The 22,051-nt window shown below is 38.9% G+C and overlaps 1 protein-coding gene across 4 annotated transcripts in view; it reads right to left on the bottom strand.

Moving 5' to 3' along the window:
- DENND6A (DENN domain containing 6A) overlaps positions 1 to 22,051 on the bottom strand; it is a 62,676-nt gene that overhangs the window by 3,406 nt on the left and 37,219 nt on the right. For all 4 annotated transcript variants that reach the window (XM_044253314.1, XM_044253315.1, XM_044253316.1 and 1 more), the window contains 9 exons: positions 21,002 to 21,124; positions 20,399 to 20,494; positions 17,687 to 17,781; positions 4,094 to 4,159; positions 3,924 to 3,988; positions 3,266 to 3,355; positions 1,328 to 1,381; positions 1,113 to 1,222; positions 795 to 897 (listed from right to left, as the gene is read on the bottom strand). In XM_044253314.1, the coding sequence (XP_044109249.1) occupies positions 795 to 897; positions 1,113 to 1,222; positions 1,328 to 1,381; positions 3,266 to 3,355; positions 3,924 to 3,988; positions 4,094 to 4,159; positions 17,687 to 17,781; positions 20,399 to 20,494; positions 21,002 to 21,124 (802 nt within the window). The remainder of the gene's footprint in view (positions 1 to 794; positions 898 to 1,112; positions 1,223 to 1,327; positions 1,382 to 3,265; positions 3,356 to 3,923; positions 3,989 to 4,093; positions 4,160 to 17,686; positions 17,782 to 20,398; positions 20,495 to 21,001; positions 21,125 to 22,051) is intronic.

The following is a 22,051-nucleotide window of genomic DNA, read 5'->3' as shown; positions in this document are numbered from 1 at the left end:
TATTACGGGATGTAAGCTTTCACTTCTACAAACAAGCTCTTCCTCGGCTTATTTGTGGTTGCCTTCATTGCATTCCTCTCACAACCACACAGTCACCAGGAGTTTATGACTAGAAAGTTCACTTCGAGGCTAGCCCACCTCAACCTAAATAAAGGTAAGACTATCCTTTACATTTTCACAAGTAGATCAATTTAAAATAGTCTGGTGACAAATTACAGATTATAAACAGTCAAAATACAGGAAAAAATCAGATAAGGCATTCCAATTTTAATCTTGATTCTATCCAGGGGCATGCTAGTAAATATTTAAGCACCAGTTCTCCAGGAAAAGTCTCTGGTTTGTAGCACTTGTCAAGATGGTATAACACTTCCACTGTGGCCAACTTCAAGCTATCAACTTGAGACCACCGAACGCAAAGTGGGGAAGAGATGTACACTGTTAGCTCTTGTGGATCAGTATAAGCAGGGCTTTAGCTCGATGCTGGCTCCATTACCTACTTAGCAGTGATGCCATGTGAAGCAAGTCACTTAACTTATAATCCTTAGGGAATCTCATAATGCAGATTATAATACACCTACTTCAATGAATCGCTGAGAGGATTAAAAGACATCATCCATCTAAAGTACCTACAGTCCTTGACACACGGTCCTTGACACACAGCACGTAATCTAGAAAAGTTAGGTATTACTATTTACAAAGTAGTGGATATGGGTATAATATCCCAGCCTCTAAGGATAATGTTATCTTTATTTTCAATAGTTGTTAATCATGACATAAACACAGTGTTTTCTAACCTCTTCACAAAGAGCTTCTAAATGGAGTGCCTCCAATTTCTGGGTCATTTCCTTCCGCCGGGTCTTGAACCAACCATCAAAATTTGGAGATTTTAGAAAATGCCTATAAAAATAAATTTTAAAGAAGCAAAGTTTGATTATGACTTACTTCCTCTCAATACCTTTCCTATCTATAGCTTGAAAAACCATTCGAAACAATGGAATTTTTATTTATTTATTTGATTTTTTTTTTGAAGTATAAGTTTAAGTCCAGCTTTTGGTTTTGTTTTTAAATACAGCTCTACAGATGGGTGAAAAAGAAGAAAATAAAAGACCAACCGGTAAAGTCCAATCCAGTCGCCTTTTATTCTAGAGGTCAGCTGAGGTCCTGTTTTCTCCAGTGTTTTCATAAATTCTTCTGGAAGGAACTGTCTTAACTGGGGTGGACTCTAGAAATTAGGACACACTGATTTAAAAATTAAAAATGGATATACTCACAGAAGTTAATTATAGTTAGAGAACTCAAATAAGAGTTTAACTGAATATAGTTATACCTTCCATGGAGAGATACTTTTCTGCAAAGGCATCAAGCTTGCCACATATCTTTCCTGAAACCAAAAAAATTAAATAAATAAAATAAAATAATCAAAGTCAGTCATTCTTTTTTAAGATTTTATTTTATTTATTTATTTAAGAGCTCAAACATGAGTGCGTGCACACAAGGGAGGGGAGGGGGAAAAGAAGAGGGAGAGAGAATCCCGAGCAGATTGCGCTGAGCACAGAGCCAAATGTGGGACCCTGTCCTGTAACCCGAGCTAAAACCAAGAGCTGGATGCTCAACCAACTGAGCCACTCAGGTGCCCAAAAGTTAGGCATTCTTACCTAGATAGTTTTCAAACATATAAACAGACCCCTTAAAAGAAATGGGTTTACAAGTTTTTCATCATATGCTCAGCAGCAATGCATCATTTCCCATAATGGACATAGCAAAATTTAGATTGAATTAAGTCAGATTTTCAATAAGGATTTAACTAAACCTTAAATAATCCAAGGGACTGCATATTTTTAGTGATAATCATTAACCCTATTGGGTGAGAAAGTCCCAGAAAATGTACTCAACATTTTATATGCATGATCTCTTTTAATCCTGGCAACCATCCCATGTGGCCATTAATAGTGGAAAAGAGGCTTTGAAAAGTTAAGTAAGCTGCCCAAGGTCACATAGCCTGAACCTGAATTCAGGTCTACTTGACTTCAGCCCATGTCCTTAACCACTACAGTAAAGTTCATTTCAAATCAAACAGGCTTAAGTGGAACAAAATTAATTATATCCATAGACCAAGAAAGAATATTTCACCTCAAAATGTAACAGCAAAGAACTCCAGGTTGCTCCCATCTGATATTATAGATAGATTACATTAATAACTACATGGAATCTCTCTCCAATGCAGTCTCTGGACTAGGACCACATGATGGTACTATCTGATACTGTGAGGCATCTTTTATTTTTTTTTTTTTTAAGATTTTATTTATTTATTTGACAGACGGAGATCACAAGCAGGCAGAGAAGCAGGCAGAGAGAGAGGAGGAAGCAGGCTCCCTGCTGAGCAGAGAGCCGGATGTGGGGCTCAATCCCAGGACCCTGGGATCACGACCTGAGCAGAAGGCAGAGGCCTTAACCCACTGAGCCACCCAGGCGCCCCCATCTTTTAGTATGTTAATATGCTATTCTACTGAATTTCATAGAATAACCATATCATCCAGTCATTTATACCATAATATTGAGTGCTACCAGATGCCTGACTGAGGAAAAGATAATGAATAAGACAGAGAAGGTCCTATCATCATGGAGTTACTGGTCTCATAGATGTCATATCAAATTGTGCTCAAAAAAGTAGTATCAGAGGGGCACCTGGATGGCTCACTTGGTTAAGCATCTGACTCTTGATTTCAGCTCAGGTTATGATCTCAGGGTTGTGAGATTGAGCCCTACATCAGGCCCCACACTTAGCACAGGGTCTGCATGAGATTCTCCCTTTTCCCCCTGCTAGTGCTCACTCTCTCTCTCTCTCTTTCTCAAATAAATAAATAAATAAATAGAATCTTTTTAAAAAGTAGCTTTGAAAAAAAAAGGAAATAATATCAAAAAGGAGCTCCAGGTTAACCTGTGTTAAGACTAAAATGCAATAATTACATAATATTTCACAATTATCTCATTTAAGATTCACAGCAACCCTGAAAGATATTTAGGAAAAGTGGAATTAGCCACATTTTACAGATAAAGAAATGGGGGTCAGAGAGAGGAAGTGACTTGCCAAAGTTACACAGTTAATATTAGAATAGAGTCCAGGTCTCCTGAAAAGGGCTCTATTTTTCATCACCAAACACATGAACAGGCAAAACATACAACTTAAGGTTTTTGTGAATGGGGAAAACATTCATAATATCCTTCAACAAATCATTAAATTAAACAAATACCAATGTTAACTTACTAATGGAATGATGAAGCTTTGTGTCAGTTCCAAAAAATAGCGTCGGAGAATAACACTTTGAGCCTCAGAAGGACGTTTCTGTTGTACACCCTTAAAAGAAAAAGCAATGAAAACTTACATTCTGTGTAAAGGAATATAAAACAATGCGTAATTATAGTAGTTCAACTGATACGTAAATACATACTTTTACTTGATTAAAAAAAAAACCCAGGACTTCACCTTGAAGTAATTTAACCTTAAGTGCACTATGCAATATGCTGTGGAAAAAACCTTACAGCAAAACATCATGTGTTCATCCCACACTTAAAAGTAACAGTTTATAATGAACTGTCTTTATTTCACACTTGCTGTATGAGTATTATTTAGATTTTCCAAAAAATGCTAACTATCTCCTGTTGGATGCTAAACTATCTCACAGAAGAGCCCATGACTTTTCCACTTTAACTCCCAAGTTTCTTAAAGACTGCCACTAGTTGGTAGCTGCAGCCCTACATTTTACACCCATAATTGTTGCCGCTTTAGTCTTCTGGTTTTTATGAAGCTTTGATTCAAAAGAAAGAGTCATTTCCTATTATCATACATAATGCACATACTGCCTAACTGGATATTGCTTACCTGAATAATGAAATTTAAGTTAATAATATGAGCAAGGAATTACCTTCTGTAATTGTTTTACGATCTCTTCATCTCTACTTAAATATGGCTTATAAGAAGTATAAACTCCTAGAAAGTAAAGAAAATATGGTAAATAGTAAGACCCAACTACATATATAAGTATATATTTACAAATTAATAAAAGTAATAAAATATAATAATAAAAATCAATACCAGGTTTAGAGTCCAGAGTCTTTAGGTTCTTCAATTTTTTCACTTTAACCTGCTTAGGAATTTCACCTAAAGGAAATATCATAAAGACTCGTATAATTATTCAAGATTTACATGTTACAAAACTGGAATTTTATAAGATTAATAATCCACTGTTTATTACTTAGTCAGGGATCTTGTAGCTAAAGTTTTCTTTAAAAAAAAATTTATCTACTTACTAAAGAAAGAGAGAAAGAGAGAGCAAATACATGTGGGGGAAGGGACAGAGGGAGAGAGAGAGAATCTCCAGCAGGCTTCATGCCCAGTGCAGAAGCCCAATGCAAGGCTGGATCTCATGACCTCAGCCAAAATCAAGAGTTGGAAACTTAACCGACTAAACCACCCAGGCGCCCCTGAAGTATTTTTCTTAACATCAAATGATATTTTCAAAAAAACCACAAAAACACAAAAAAACAACAAAAAAAACCCCCAATATTTTCCTGGTGCTTTATTCCTGGTACTTTAAAACTGGATAAATGCTGGATTATTATAGCATTACAGAAAAACATGTGTGTAAATTATATAAAATAGGGATTTGATCTTTCATTAATATCTACCATTATTTAAAACTTCTCCATTTTTTCACTTAGCTTGTAATTTAAACTCTGTGCCAGGGGCGCCTGGGTGGCTCAGTGGGTTAAGCCTCTGCCTTCAGCTCAGGTCATGATCTCAGGGTTCTGGGATCGAGTCCCGCATCGGGCTCTCTGCTCGGCAGGGGGCCTGCTTCCTCCTCTCTCTCTCTCTGCCTGCCTCTCTACCTATTTGTGATCTCTGTCTGTCAAATTAAAAAAAAAAAAAATTAAACTCTGTGCCAAAGCCATGAAATTGAAATCCTATGTGCCAAATATTAATACCCTCGAAGAGTAAATGGAATTACAAGCAACTCAAAAGTTTTTTTCTGACACGCCCAAAATTCTGTTTCTGCACTGTAGAAACTTACACTGCCACCAGGTGGTGACAGTGTGTGTCACAACCACAGACCCGAGCCACAGATGGACAGGCCTCCGGAGCAGGTCAGCTGTGAACAATCTACACAGCCTACGCTGTGGTTCTTGTCTGGGGGTCAGAGAGGCTACTGTCTAAACAACCCTCCAATCAGCAGTAAAGTGCCTCAAGAGAAGCACTTGAAAGTGTCATAAGCACACTAAACTTAAGAGACTTTTTCTTCTCCTTTCTCCGTCCTCCTCGCTGCCTAAGAGTAAGAGGACCTAAGAACTGAAAGACAAATCTTGAGATTATCTAATTCAAGGCTCTGGATTGACAACATATTTTTGGGGCGCCTGGGTGGCTCAGTGGGTTAAAGCCTCTGCCTTCGGCTCAGGTCATGATCCCAGGGTCCTGGGATCGAGCCCCATGTCGGGCTCTCTGCTCAGTGGGGAGCCAGCTTCCTCCTCTCTCTCTCTGCCTGCCTCTCTGCCTATTTGTAATCTCTGCCTGTCAAATAAATAAATAAAATCTTAAAAAAAAAAGACAACATATTTTTGTTTAAATTGTTTTATACATCTAACTGCTAACTACAGATATCTCTTGGGGTGGAACAGTAGGAACACAGAGCATTTTCACTTGTAATCTTACACTGTTAAAGAAGTTTTAAAAGCACGTACTATGGTAAAAACAGGTATTTCTGTAAACTCTCTACTTTGAAATAATTTCAATCTTACAGAAAAGCTGCAGGATAATAAAGATGCTACTCTAATTTTATCAACTGCCCCAATACCTTTAGACAGACCCTTCTTAAAGAAGCCACTATCAGGGGCGCCTGGGTGGCTCAGTAGGTTAAGCCGCTGCCTTCGGTTCGGGTCATGGTCTCAGGGTCCTGGGATCCAGTCCCGTGTTGGGCTCTCCGCTCAGCGCGGGGCCTGCTTCCCTTCCTCTCTCTCTGCCTGCCTCTCTGCCTACTTGTGATCTCTCTCTGTCAAATAAATAAATAAATAATCTTAAAAAAAAAAAGCCACTAATATTTTCACCAATTCAGTAAATATTAGGAAATGCAAGATACTGGAAATAAAAAAAATAAAACAACTAGTTCCTGGTAGCAAATAGCTCACAACCTAATGGCAAAGTAAGATAACAGAGATACATGACAATATAGAAGGGTACGTGGTGGGATAAAATTATGAACAAGATACTATGGACACAGTGTCTTGGCTAAAGAGGAGCGAAAAAATTTTTTGAGGTTTCCTAAGGAAGTGATATGTCAGCAGTCTTATACAAGAAATAAAAAGTTATCCATGAAGAAAAACAGCTTTTACACAGAGTTAAGTCCAGAAGCATGAAGAGCATGTTGCCCAGTTACGCATAATGGTAAGGATAGTAATAGCCACCATTTACTCAATCCTTATTTGTGCCAGTCCTGGTCTAAGAATACTGCATGAATGAGTACATTTAATCTTCCCAAAGAAGTAGGTCTTATCGTCCCCACCACACAGAAAAAAGAACTAAAGCACTAAAAGAACTACTGACCTGGTATGCACCAACACTGGCTCTTTCCTGCCATCATCCACTCTGGTCAATACCCAATACAGACAGGTCGCTAGCTCTAGAGAACTCATCCAAGGACACACAGATAACATGCTTGAACTAGAATATGAAATTAAGGTTGCCTAACTCCTGAACCATCACTTTTATCCACTACGCTACAAAGGCAGGAATGGAGGGTATGCGAAGAGGGGCAGGAGATGAAGTTAGAGAGGTATTTAAAGGTCGAATCTAGAGGAACTATAAAGATATCGGACATCTCAGTGACAGAGACAGAAAGCATGGGCATGGGGACTAGTGGATGGGGAGAGTGAGCAGACAGGATCAAATCTGCATTTAATACACTCGCTGACACCAGGTGGTGATGACGTAAGCCACAACCACAGACCTGAGCCACAGATGGACAGGCCTCCTGAACAGGTCAGCTCGCTTACACAAAGGAGGGTGAGGTGAAAGAGAAAGCCCAGAGGATAAAACAGAAGCATTGTGGAAGGACGCCTGGGTGGCTCAGTGGGTTAAAGCCTCGCATCGGGCTCTCTGCTCGGCGGGGAGCCTGCTTCCCCCTCTCTCACTGCCTGCCTCTCTGCCTACTTTTGATCTCTGTGAAATAAATAAATAAAATCTTAAAAAAAAAAAAAGCAGTATTGTGGAGTACTGCTCCTGGGTAGATACAGAACCTGAAATAAGACAGGTGCAGCAAGGAAAGAAAAGAGAGGGAGCTACTGGAGCTCTGTGGAGGAGATAAAACCAAAAGGCTTTGGGGACGGACTGAGAGAACAGCAAACTCCAGAAACACTAATTTCCAGAACTTTTTAAGATTTTTATTTACTTATTTTAGAAAGAGAAAGTATGTGCGCATGAAAGCAGGGGAAGGGACACAAGGAAAGATGGGGAGAGAATCTCAAACACACTCAAATAGACTCCAGGATGAGCTCAGATCCTGACTTGGAGCTCGATCTCACAAGCCTAAGATCATGCCCTGAACTGAAACCGAGTTGGATGATTAACCAACTGAGCCACCCAGCCCCTCAGAATGTTTTTGATTCATCAGCTCATAGTTTTTACTTTGTCAATGGTAGAAGACATTGACAAATTGTGCTGACAAATTCCCATGTACCAATTCTTTTTTTTTTAAGATTTTATTTACTTATTTGATAGAGAGAGACACAGCGAGAGAGGGAACACAAGCAGGGGGAGTGGAAGAGAGAGAAGCAGGCTCTCCGTGGAGCAGAGAGCCTGATGTGGGGCTCGATCCCAGGACCCTGAGATCACGGCCTGAGCTGAAGGCAGACGCCTAAGGACTGAACCACCCAGGCGCCCCTCCCATGTAAATTCTTATGAGATCATCTCTCATCCTGACTTTTGTGGTTGTGCTTTCCAGAGCTCAGAGAAAATTCTCACCACAAGATCTGTACAACTTTTAATAAATACCGAATTAATACCTACTTAACTATACAGATAACTAAATTCAAGTAATTTATCTGCTTCTGACTCCAAGAACCCAAACAGCATGTTTAAAACCATAATGGTTTGAATAAGTCTAAGTATTCCTGCCCTTATTTTCTGTTTCCTTCTGCTCTGAGTCACAAAGGACTTACAATTATTCTATCCACCAATACTGTTTATTAACACATTATTTTCTGAAACTCAGTGTGCAAAAAAGAACCAAGTTTCAGAGGGGAGAAGAGTTAGGCAGGTTTCATATATTCTCATAATCAGTAAGTTCTGGGTAATAATGAAGACAGGTTACAACCATATCTGTCTTTTTAAAAAGGGAAAAGCCAAAAATAAACCTGCTTGTGGTAATCTTCACTTACACAATTCCCCTCTGACTCACTGGCTCTCTTCAGGTGTAAGATGTATATTTATCTGTAACCTTAGCCATCATCATCCTTATACTGTAGTATATAACAGCTACAAAGAAAATTAGTCATGAAGATACACTGCCTATTACCAAAAAATTTTAATGAGTATTTGTCAGATGGCTTTGGGATACAAAAACAAAAAAGTGTCTGCAATGAACCCAGCTGTCTACAAAGAACCCAAAACTTATTCAGGGGTGCCTGGGTGGCTCAGTCAGTTGAGTGTCTGCCCTCAGCTCAGGTCATGGTCCCAGGGTCCTGGGATCAAGCCCCGAATCGGGCTCCCTGGTGGGTGCAGAACCTGCTTCTCCTCCCTCTCTGCTGCTTCCCTGCTGTTGCTCCCCCTGCTTGTACTCTCTTCCTCTCTTTATTTATTTATAAATAAATAAAATCTTAAAAAAATACTTATTCAATGTCTGTTATGTATAATGCATATTAGAGAGGGTTTAACATTACTAAATTAATAGTCATCACTATTGTACCTCTGTATATAGGCATTAGAATCTTCTACATTTAGGCCAAATATTTTACCTTTAGTGAAATCACCAAACCCAATTTCTGGTCAGAAATTATCAGTTTATAATTTGATCCAGTATATACTAATAGAATTACTTTTACTTTGAGGAGTATTTGTTAAGTACTGACATCTTAACATTAAACGTTTCTTTTTAATAGAATTTGGGTGAGCTAAAACTAGGTATAATCCAGAAGAAAGAATCCCTTTATATCAGCAGGAATGATCCTTCTACAGGATTAAAACTAAAGGTATGTTTCTGGTAAAGTTATGAATCTCAGTTTTGCTGTGCCTTCCCTACCAGTCCTGCAGAAGATACTTTTTCTGTAGTTTTACTGACCCTCTCAGATAGTCTTGAATTTTCAAAGACAGAATTCTAAGAAGGACTGTTGTGTTTCACAACTTGTGCAACAAATGCAGTGGTCCTGGTCTTGAGATCAATAGGCAGAAAAATGCCACAAGATATATACACAACAGTCATAAATTAAAAGATAAAGGGATTTTCATGAATATGAAACCAAAAGCAGAGGCAATAAAAGAAAATACAGAAAAGCTGGACTTTTGATCAAAACTTGAAACTTTTACACTGGGGAGGGTATGTGAAATGTGTAAAGCCTGATGATTCACAGACCAGTACCCCTGGGGCAAAATAATACATATGTTAATAAAAATAATTTAAATGAAAAAAATTAAAACTTTTGTGCATCAAAGAACACTATCAATGAGAAAATGACAAGACAACTCAGAGAATGGGAGAAAATATTTACAAAGCACTTATCTGGTAAGGGATTGGTATCCAGAATATATAAAGAACTCTCACAACTCAACAATAACAAAACAACCTGATTAAAAAAGGACTTGGAAAGATAATTCTCCAAAGAAGTTATTCAGATGGCCAATAAACACATGAAAAGAAGCTCAACATTACTAATCATTAGGGAAATGCAAATCAAAACCACAGTTAAGATAACAACTCACAGCCATTAGAAGGGCTACCATCAAAAAAAACACCAAAAAATAACAAGTGTTGGCAAGGATGTGGAGAAACTGATACCCTTGTGCACTGTTGGTGTGAATGGAAAATAAAAACAGTATGGCAGTTTCTCAAAAACTTTTTTTTTTTTTAAAGATTTTATTTATTTATTTATTTGACAGAGAGAGATACAAGTAGGCAGAGAGGCAAGCAGAGAGAGAGAGGAGGAAGCAGGCTCCCTGCTGAGCAGAAAGCCCGATATGGGTCTCGATCCCAGGACCCTGAGATCATGACCTGAGCTGAAGGCAGCGGCTTAACCCACTGAGCCACCCAGGCGCCCAGTTTCTCAAAAACTTAAACACAGATAGCTATATGGTCCAGCAATCCCACTTCTGTGGATTCATACTCAAAAGAAGTGAAATCAGGGATTGAAAGAAGTATCTGTACACCCATGTTCACAGAAGTGTTATTTGCAATAGCTCAAAGGTGGAAGCAACCCAAGTGTCCACTGACAGATAAATAGATAAATAAAATGTGGTACATGCACACAATGGAATATTATTGCCTTAAGAAGGAAAGAAATTGACACATTACAAGATGAACGAACCTTGAGGACATTATGCTAAGTGAAATAAGCCAGTCACAAAAGGACAAATAAAGCAGAATTCCACTTATATGAAATACCTGAGTAGTCAAATTCATATTGACAGAAAGTAGACACGTAGTTGCCTGGGGTGCGGTGAGTGGAGAAAGAAGTAAATGGGAGGTTATTGTTTAATGGGTAAGGAGTTTCAATTTTGCAAGATGAAAAAGAGCACTGTGAGTAGATGGTGGTGATTAGAGTGCAACAATGTGAATGCACTTAATGCCACTTAAAAAATGGCTCAGTGGAGTGCCTGGGTGGCTCAGTTGTTAAGCGTCTGCCTTTGGATCAGGTCTTGATCCTGAGGTCCTGGGATCAAGTCCCATGTCCAGCACCCTGCTGGGTGGGAAGCCTGCTTCTCCCTCTCCCGCTACCCTGCTTGTTCCCTCTCTCGCTGTGTCTCTCTCTGTCAAATAAATAAAATCTTTTTTTTTTAAGATTATTTATTTATTTATTTGACAGAGATCACAAGCAGATGGAGAGGCAGGCAGAGAGAGGAGGAAGCAGGCTCCCTGCTGAGCAGAGAGCCCGATGCGGGACTCGATCCCAGGACCCTGAGATCATGACCTGAGCTGAAGGCAGAGGCTTTAACCCACTGAGCCACCCAGGTGCCCAATAAAATCTTTTTTAAAAGATGGCTGAGAAGGTAAATTTCATGTTGTGTAATTTTACTGCAATTTTTTTATAAAAGATTTTATTTATTTGTCAGAGACAATGCAAGCGAGCGCAAGCAGGGGGAGCAGCAGGGAGAGGGAGAGGCAGACTCCCCGCTGTGCAGGGAGCCGGATGTGGGCTCAATCCCAGGACCCTGGGATCATGACCTGAGCCAAAGGCAGCCACTTAATCGACTGAGCCACCCAGACATCCCACCACAATTAAAAAAAAAAAAGTGGGGAGGAATGAAATGCTTCGGATTCTTCTGCATGATATAACATAAATGAACCTTGAAAACAGCGAGATAGGCCAAATAACAAAAGGTAAATATTACACGATTCCACTTATATGAAATATGTAGAAGAGTCAACTTTATAGAAACAGAAATTAGAATAAAAGTTACCAGGGACTGGGGGAATGCAATAACTGGGGAGCTATTGTTTAAATGGGTTTTGGATTTGGGTGAACGACATCCAAATCCTTCTGCTTGGGATGACGAAGTTCTGGAACTGGATACTGATGAGGGCTGCACCTTCTGAATATATCTAATGCTACTGTGTTATTTTAAAAATTTTTTTATTTAAAATTCAGTTTAATTAACATATAGTGTATTATTAGTTTCAGTGGTAGAATTTAGTGATTCATCAGTTGCATAGAATACCCAGTGCTTATTACATCAAGTGCCCTCCTTAATGCCCATCACCCAGTTATCCCATCTCCCCACCCACCTCCTAGGTGAACTAAATCCACGTCATTCTGTTTGGGATGATGAAGTTCTGTAAATGGATAGTGGTGAGGGTTGCTTATTATGAATATACTTAATACCACTATATTATTTTTAAGTGAATTAAATACTTAATACTAGTTAAAGTGGTAAATTTCAGGTTGTGTATATTTTACCACAATAAAAACAACTTTTAAGGTATGTAAGGGAAAGTATCATAAACACACCAAACTTAATGAAATTTTGCACTTCTGTTAAGAATTGTGTTCAGGGACGCCTAAGTGGCTCAGTTGTTAAGCATCTGCCTTTCGCTCAGGTCATGATCCCAGGGTCCTGGGATCGAGTCCCGCATCGGGCTCCCTGCTCAGTGGGAAACCTGCTTTTCTCTCACTCCCGCTGGTTGTGTTCCCTCTCTCGCTGTGCCTCTGTCTGTCAAATAAATAAATAAATAAAATATTTTTAAAAACAAAGAATTATGCTCATATAAGACCTGCCAGTCCCTGAAACAGTCAAACACTAAAGTCTTGTCCCAAATCATCAAACTACTGCTCGTGCCTTTGTTCATAACATATTTTTTCCATTAAGTGAACAAGGACCAAACTGAGTACACTGACAACCTGTAGCATTTACTCCTCAGTGACTACTAAGAATCTATAAAGCATAATGCTTCCATATACCACCATTGCTTTCCTGTAGAAAAAAGGATACCTGATGAAGTGGTCCAAATTATCTGGTGATGGAAATAATCAGAGACAACACAGCTGAAAATAAGGTCTAATTATTCCATATCTGCCTTCATTCCCACTTTGAAAAAGCAATTCAAAAATTGTCCCCTCCACTCCCTTGGTCCTAGGTCTTCTTCTTTTTTTTTTTTTTTTTTTAAGATTTTATTTATTTATTTGACAGAGATCACAAGTAGGCAGAGAGGCAGGAGGCAGAGAGAGAGGAAGGGAAGCAGGCTCCCTGTTGAGCAGAAAGCCCGATGTGGGGCTTGATCCCAGGACCCTGAAATCAAGACCTGAGCTGAAGGCAGAGGCTTTAACCCACTGAGCCACCCAGGCGCCCCCTAGGTCTTCTTTTTAAAATGGTTAACTTGACTTGCCTGAAGACGCTTCTCAGAGTAACAAGAACGTTAACTAGCAAGACATCACAAGAAAAGAAACCAGACTGATATCCCTCATAGACAGGGGTGGAAAAATGCTCAACAAAAATAAGAGCAAATCAAATCCAACAACATATAAAAGGATTATATACCATTACCAAATGGGATTTATCCAAGGAATATAAGGTTGGTTTAACATCCAAAATACAATTAATATGCTATATTAATAACGGACAAAAACCACACGACAATCTCCACAGATACAGAAAAAGCATTTCACAAAATTCTACACCAATTCATGATAATCCTTCCCAACAAACTAGAAACAGAAAGGCACTTCCGCAATCTAATGAAGGACATCTATGAAAAACCTTTATCTAACATCATTATTAGACTTGTATACTGAAAACTACAGGGGCACCTGGGTGGCTCAGTTGGTTAGGTGTCTGCCTCTGGCTCACGTCACGATCCCGAGTCCTGAGACAGAGCCCCACACCAGGCTCCCTACTCGGTGAGGAGCCTGCTTCTCCATCTCCCTCTGCTGGGGCCCCTGCTTATGCTCTCTCACTCTCACTCTCTCTCTCAAATAAAAAACAAACAAAAGAAACCTTTAAAAAGTAAACTACAAACATTGCCAAGAAAAATTAAAGAAGACCTAAACAACAGAAGACATCTCAAGTTCCCAGATCAGAAAACACCAAAAACAAAATCCTGCGAATTTACTGCATATTAACACAATCCCTATCAAAATCCCTGCTAGCTGTCTGCAGGAATTAACAAAGTGATCCTAAAATTTGTATGGAAATGCAAAACACCAAGGATAACCAAAACAGTTTTGGAAAAGAAGAAAATTATTAAAAGACTTCCACTTTCTGATTTCAAATCTTACTATAAAACTACAGTAACCAAGACACTGCATTAGTGTTGCTTTTCCACAGAGGTACCAATGAAATCCAATAGAAAAAAAGATAGTCTTCAACAAAAGTGTTAAAGCAACTGAAGAGCAACATTCAAAAAAGATTATTTTGGACCCTTAAGCCACAAAAAAACAACTAATGTGGTTCATAGACCTAAATGTGGGTGCTAACATAATAAATAAAACTCTTAGAAGGAAACACAGGAGAAGAAAATCTCTGTGACCCTGCATTGGGCAATGAGTTCTTAGATACACTATCAAAAAAAACCTGATAAACTAGACTTAAAATTAAAAATATTTTTGTAGATACCCAAACTGAGGAGTTAGAGGTGAAGGAAATGGATGAAAATGGTCAAAAGGTACAAACTTCTAGCTATAAGCTAAATTAAGTACTGGCGACGTGATGCAGATATATGATGACAACACGATGACTATAGATTATAGTTAACACTGCTGTATAGGATTATACAGAAATATAATCCTGTATAGGATTATACAGCAGTGTTAACTATTATATTATATTTGATTATATTTGGAAACAGCTAAGAGTAAATCCTGAACGTTCTCATTACAAGGAAACAACATTATTTTCCTTTTATTTTTTTGGTATCTGTACAAGGTGATAGATAATAGCTGAACTTATTGTGGCAATCATTTCAAAATATATGTAAGTCATTATGCTGTACGTCTTAAACTGACATAGTGTTGTCTGTCAAGTATACCTCAATCAGACTGGGGAGAAGAAACACTTTTGCACTTCAAAAGAAACCATTAAGGGCGCCTGGGTGGCTCAGTGGGTTAAGCCGCTGCCTTCGGCTCAGGTCATGATCTCAGAGTCCTGGGATCGAGTCCCGCATCGGGCTCTCTGCTCAGCAGGGAGCCTGCTTCCTCCTCTCTCTCTCTCTGCCTGCCTCTCTGCCTACTTGTGATCTCTCTCTGTCAAATAAATAAATAAAATCTTTAAAAAAAAAAAAAAAGAAAGAAACCATTAAGAAAACAAAAAAGAAACCAAATATTGTAAGAAAATATTTGTGAATCACATGTCTAAAAACAGACTTGTATCCAAAATATGATCTCTTACAACTAAATATTAAGAAACCTAACTAAAAATTGGCAAAAGATTTCAGTCAACACTTCATCCAAGAAGATATATGAACAAATAGATGAAAAGATGCTCAACATCATTTGCCCTAGTAAATACTAGGGCAAGGCAAAAGAAAACCACTATCTCAAACCTACTGAACGGCAATAATGAAAAACACAGATAGTATCAAATGCTGGTGGCAGAGATGTGAAGAAAGAGGAACCTTTATGGGCTGCTGGTAAGAATGTAAAATTAGGGGCACCTGGTTGGCACAGTCAGAAGAGTGTGCAGCTCTTGATCTCGGGGTATCGGCTGAAGTGCCAACCTAGGTGTAGAGAATATATATATATTTTAATGACTTTATTTATTTATTTGACAGAGATCATAATTAGGCAGAGAGAGAGGAGGAAGCAGGCCCCCTGCTGAGCAGAGAGCCCAATGTGGGGCTTGACCCCAGGACCCTGGGATCATGACCTGAGCCGAAGGCAGAGGCTTTAACCCACTGAGCCACCCAGGCGCCCAGGTGTAGAGAATATTGTGTTATGTGAAATAACCCAGGTAGAGAAGGATACTATATGATTTCACTCATATGTGGAACTTAAGAAACAATACAAATGAGCATGAGTGGGGAAAAAAATAGAAAGGCAAAACAAGAAACAGACTCTTAACTATAGAGAACAAACTGATGGTTACCAGAGGAGGTAGGGGGGTGGGCAATGGGTGACACAGGTGGTAGGGACGAAAGAGGGCTTGTGATGAGCACCAGGTGACGCGTATGGATGTGCTGAATCACTATACTGTACACCTGGAACTAATATTACACTGTAGCTTAACTAACTGCAATTTAAATAAAAACATAAAAGCAAACAAATAAATAAACTTTAAAAAAATTATTAAAAAAAATTTTTTTTAATGTAAAAATGGTGGGCCACTTTGGAAAACAGTTTGATGGTTTCTTATAAAGTTAAACACACTACTTTACCAATGATTTAATGCAGAAGTTCCTCTACTTAAAGCTGCGACAAAGATAATAAACGGTAGTCAACTATATCACAATTAATCAGTCTACATTAATAGGACAAAACCATAAAAATAAATGTCAATACTAAATTAAGATTTTAAAAACTGTTTCTTATCTTCTCATAGCTAAAACTCCGGTGACTGCTGTGTTCTAAATTATCATTAAATCAGAGAGGACACCAGTGAAATGGCAGGTGACTATGACATTTACAGAATGTCATGAGTCAGGAACTGTTTAATCTTCCAGCAGACAAAGAATGTGAGGCTTAAAGAGGATGTTCTGCCTAAGAAGACACAGATCTGACAGCCAAGGTGAAGCTATGTGCTCTCTCCTCCATTTCTTAAGGTTTCTAAGGATTTCAGCATAAGATTGAGTCTAAATAATGTTCATAAATAATATGACTTGGATTGTTATTGCTTGGGGGTGCCTCAGTGGCTCACTTGGTTGAACGTCAGCCTTCTGCTCTGGAGTCCCAGAATCAAGCCCACATTGGACTAGCAGGGAGTCCGCTTCTCCCTCTGTCTCTCACCCTGCTCATGCTCTCTTGCTCTCTCTCTCAGTCTCAAATAAAATAAATAAAATCTTTAAAAATAAAAAAATAGTTACAGCTTGGGTCTAACATATCTATCTAGATTTATGTATATATCAGAAGGGATATCTCATAAATTATTAAAGAATATTTGAAATATACCTGTATATACCAAAATAAGTCTTAGAAGTAACACATCATAAAGTTACTTTAAAATATCTCCAGTATCTCAAGTCTCACTAATTCAGTAGAAAATTCAGGAATGTCCAGTGAGGAATGTCAGAGATACCGTTAAATTGTCATCTAAGTTAACAAAACTTCAACCTCTGAATTAATTTACTCATTTAAATCATTTATTAAATAGTTATTATGAGTGGGGTGCCGGGGTGGCTCAGTGGGTTAAAGCCTCTGCCTTCGGCTCAGGTCATGATCCCAAGGTCCTGGGATCTCTGCTCAGCAGGGAGACTGCTCCCCCTCCTTCTCCCTCTGCCTGCCTCTCTGCCTGCTTGTGATCTCTGTCTGTCAAATAAATAAATAAAAATCTTAAAAAAAAATAGTTATTATGAGCAAAACAGTAGCTCAAGGAAATAACAGCTCAAGGAAAGCACAACCTCTGACCATTTCCTTAATCAATACCACTATCACAGAAATGTATACTTTTTTTGAGACCTAGCAGAGAATTTTGTGCCAAATTGAATAATTCTATCTTCCACAAGGTTTTATTCAAGCAGTGCTGGAAATCCATGTTTAATTGGGCTTATCCGAATACAAAAAGTTGCTCAAATTTTTGAGGTTTTATTATGTTATAATTCATTCCATGTTTACAACACTAGAAGTACATTTTTTGATAGGAGGACATGATGGGTTACGCATATAAGAATCTGTATATTTTAGTGGGAAGTTAGACTCTTCTCCAAAGACCCTTATTCAGATTGCCTCCAAAAAGGTTACCATCAACATAATTAAAAAGTAATCAAGAGATGAAAACAAAGTGGAAGAAATGAACCTGCTCAGCCAAATAACATACTAAACACAAAACATGGAATTTATACTTTACCTGCAGGTTTAAGGTCTCCTATTCGAATAATGTGTGGCCAGTGCTGGAGTGTTTTTGCAAAAAAAGGGTTGGTTACTCCTAATATGACAGAAGGCCTACATAAAAACAAAACAGAAAAAAAGTGAGGAAAAAGACAAATGTTCCAGTGAAGAATATTTTATAATTTCTTTAGATTGAACAACAGATTATCTTTTCCTTCACTCAATGCATTATGTAACAACTATATGCCAGGCACCATGCTTAGCACTAGGCAAGTACAGGTGAAAAGACACGGTCTTTTTAAAAGCATACAGAAAGAAAGGCATACATACCCGATTACAATGCCAAAATCAGGAAACAGAGAAGGTGGTATAAAACATACGACAATTACCAAGGAGAAACTTGGTCACTGAAGACAGCTGAAGACAGCTTCCCCAGTGGCGCCCAGGTGGCTCAGCTGGTTAAGCATCCGACTCTTGCTTTCAGCTCAGGTCATGAACTTGGGTTACTGAGACTAAGTCCCATGTAAGACTCTGCACTCAGCAAGGAGTCTGCTTGAAGATTCCCTCTCCCTCTGCCCCTCCCTGCCTTGCCTGTGCACATATGCTCTCTCTCCCTAGAACAAATAGATCTCTAAAAACAAAACAAAACAAAACAAAAAAACCAAAGCTTCACCAAAGAGATAATATTCACACAAAGATATGGAAAATGAATACAAATTCTTCCCCAAGTGGATAAGTGAGGTAAAGGTAATCCAGAACAAATAGTAGAAGCAAAGCAAAGCAAAGAAGTGGGATCATGGTGTGCTCGAAGAACTACAAAGAGCTCAGCATTCCCACAGCATAAAAGGAGAAGGATTAAGAGTCAGAAATGAAAGTAGCTGGGCAGGTGCTGGCTGGATTATTAAGTACCAAGTTAATATGCTACAAAGTTTATGAAGTGCCAAGTTAATATGTTAAGAAGTTTAAAAATCTTGTAGGCTAATGGAAGGTACTAGAGAACCAAATGGAAGGAAGTCACATGAATAAAAATATAGGAAGATCACTCTAGGGGAAATTTGGAAGATGCCCTACAAGGAGGGGAAGGGGTCTGGGAGAAAGCAACAGCAGATATGACAAAGACTGGAAACAGTAAGACTGGGAAGAGACTTTTAGAAAGCAGGTAACAAATGTTATTATGAGAGAGATTTTATGGTATTGAATTGACAGAATTTGGTAAAACTTGATGTGGGACATGTAAGAAGGAGAAATTTATGACAATTTAGATTTTTTATAACTAAGTAAAAAGTAGTACCATTCATAGGTTTAGGGAAGAAAACAAGGAAACAGAAAGAATTCAGTTTATATAAATTTAGTTTCAAGTGCAATTAAGATGTCAAGGTGGTAAAACAGTTAAAAAAAAAAAAAAACAGAACAGAACAACAAAACCCTGGACATAAAGGTCTACAACTTGCAAAGATTTGGGCTAGGCAGATAAATTTCAGTCATCAGTATATGGGTCTTAACAGAGGCTATGGGTACAGAAAGATTGCTCAGAGAGAGGGGTGCCTGGGTGGCTCAGTTGTTAAGCATCTGCCTTTGGCTCAGGTCATGATCCCAGGGTCCTGGGCTCCCTGCCCCCGCACGGAGCTCCCTGCCCCCACATCAGGCTCCCTGCTTGGCAGGAGGCCTACTTCTCCCTCTCCCACTCCCCCTGCTTGTGTTCCCTCTCTGTCTGTCAAATAAATAAATAAAATCTTTAAAAAAAAAAAAAAAAAAAAAGACTGCTCAGAAAGAATTATCAGTCTGAAATCAGATCCCAGAACACAGGACTGGAGAACACCAACATTTAAGGTGCTGGCAGACAGACCTCTCTGCACAGGAGACTGAGATGTAACACCAGAAAGCGAGGTGAGAGTGGCATCAAGGATTTAAATGCTTTCAAGCTTGGACACCTGGGTAGTTCAGTCAGTTAAACGTCTGCCTTTGGCTCAGGTCATGATCCTGGGATCCTTGGATCAAGTCCTGCACTGGGCTCCCTGCTCAAGGAGGAGCCTGATTCTCCTTCTGCCCCTTCCCCCAATCGTGGGCTCGCTCTCTCTCTCAAAAGTACATAAAATCTTTTAAAAAATGCTTTCAAGATCAACAGCTTAAATGTTATAAGAAAGGGAAGGTAGAAGAAATAGGGCAATAATGTGCCTGTGGGGTTGGGCAGGGAGAGGGTCTTGATGGCTCTGGCCAAGAATGACTTCACTAGAAGTGGAGAAATCAACCTGCAACAGACTGAGAAGCAACCAGAAAACCAAGAAGTAGAGACAGTAAATGGAGATTTGTTGTTGTCATTTTAGAAATTTAGCTGTTAAAAGAAAGTGAGCAACAGAGCAAGAGCCAAAAGGGAAAGGGTAAGATAATTTTTTCCCCTTTGACATACTGGGAAGCACTTTCATGTTTCCATGCTAATTCAATGAAGAGGAAGAAGGTAAAGGAAGTTACAGATCAACAAGAGATAACTGATGCTCTAAGAGGCCCTGAGTAAGGCAAGAAAACAGATGGCTATTAATGACAATACAGCTTCCACAATAAATAAAATCATTCAAAGAAAACAAGATTGACAATTGAAATGGACAAGTATTATAAGCAGCTCTTCAAACCTTCTTTTATAAAATCAAGAAGCCAATAAGTTCAAGATTTAATTTTACATAATTTGGTTATACAGGTAATACTTGGGTCAATAGTAGCTGTTTTGTTTACTCACGGGGCTTGAGTACGAGTAGTATATTCTTTGAATTCACTGTCATGAATAGTGAAATAAGGTCGGAAGTCACTGAAGTACTTTAATGGAGAAATACAGCTGTGGAGCAAGAAGAACACTTAAAACAAAGAACACAAAATTAAAGGCCCTACTCAACAACTATAAAACATCAATACACACAGGATGCCCACAATGGGATTATTAATTTATTTATTTCAGTAAACAGCAAACTCATTTTAGGAAACCAGAAAGACAAATGGAAATGCATAATAACGTGGAATGATGGGCTGAAAGAACAGTGGACATGGGGCAGAAGATGGGGAGAAGTTCTGGCCCTCCAATATCCCAGTTATGTCTTTTGCTAGACACTGACCATTCATGCAACTAACACTTGTCAGATGCCAGCTTTGTCTAAGTGAATGAATGTTTGTTGCTCAGAAAAACCAAAACATGGTTCCAGCCCTCATGGAACCTGAATTAATTTTCTCATCCATGAAACGGTACTATAATGAGCACAGCTTTATTACAAGAAAGGGGGTTGTGTGCAAATATATCACAGATGGAAAAATGCTGCAACTACCACTGTCAGGAACCCAATATACTCACTTAACAAGTGCCAATACAGTCTCTGACGACTCCGATGGTGATGGTGCCATGACCACGAGGGGCTCCCCCAATAGGACCAGCTCCCAAAGCATCTGACTATGAAGGAAAACTGGGCAGAAACATCTGAAAGGTATTTTATACAGTAGAAGTGTTATTTATTCAACTCTGTTGTTTTCAGTTCTTAGATGATCATTCTAAAAACTTCATACTGATATAAATTCTTCCACCTATTTGTACCCCGTTGTGACATACAAATTCTTTAGACTATGCTGATGCGTAAGTCCTTTTTATACATATAAAAACATACCAATTGACTCATTCCAATTTTTAGAAAATTAAATGCAATATATTGACACACAAAATGGCTAACAGATAATAAAAACATGTAGAATAATTATTAAATTGTACCATATGGTAGGCCCATCTCATCAATACTGCTTCCTTACATCTGAATTTTTTTTTTAAGATTTCTTTATTTATTTGAGAGAGAGAGTGAGTGAGAGAGAGAGAGCACAAGCAGGGAAGAGAGGAAAAAGCAGGCTCCCCCCGAGCAGACCCAAGCTGAAGACAGACGCATAATGACTGAGCCACCCAGGCGCCCTACATTTGAATTTCTATTCTAAATATTTTAGAGAAAACAAAAAAAAATTAATTTTCCAAAGGATGTTTACTGGATTACTTAATTTAAAAGCTAATGTTTGGAGCACCTACACGGCTCTGTCAGTTAAGCGTCTGCCTTCAGCTCAGGTCATGATCGTCCTGGGATTGAGACCCAGGTTGGGCTCCTACTCACTGGGAAGCCTGCTTCTTCCTCTCTCACTCTCCCTGCTTGTGTTCCCTTTCTCGCTCTCTGTCAAATAATAAAACTTTAAAAAAATAAATAAAAGCTAATGCTTTTGGGGAGCCTGGATAGCTCAGTGGGTTAAATGTCTAACTTCAGCTCAGGTCATGATCTCTGGGTCCTGGAATCAAGCCCCACATCGGGCTCCCTGCTTAGCAGGGAGTCTGCTTCTCCTCTCTCTCTGCTGCTTCCCCTGCACATGCTCTCTC

This window comes from Neovison vison, chromosome 6 (assembly GCF_020171115.1).
Source record: "Neovison vison isolate M4711 chromosome 6, ASM_NN_V1, whole genome shotgun sequence".
Taxonomy (NCBI): domain Eukaryota; kingdom Metazoa; phylum Chordata; class Mammalia; order Carnivora; family Mustelidae; genus Neogale; species Neogale vison.
Note: the sequence above shows the minus strand (reverse complement) of the source record. Positions and strands in the feature narration are given on the sequence as shown.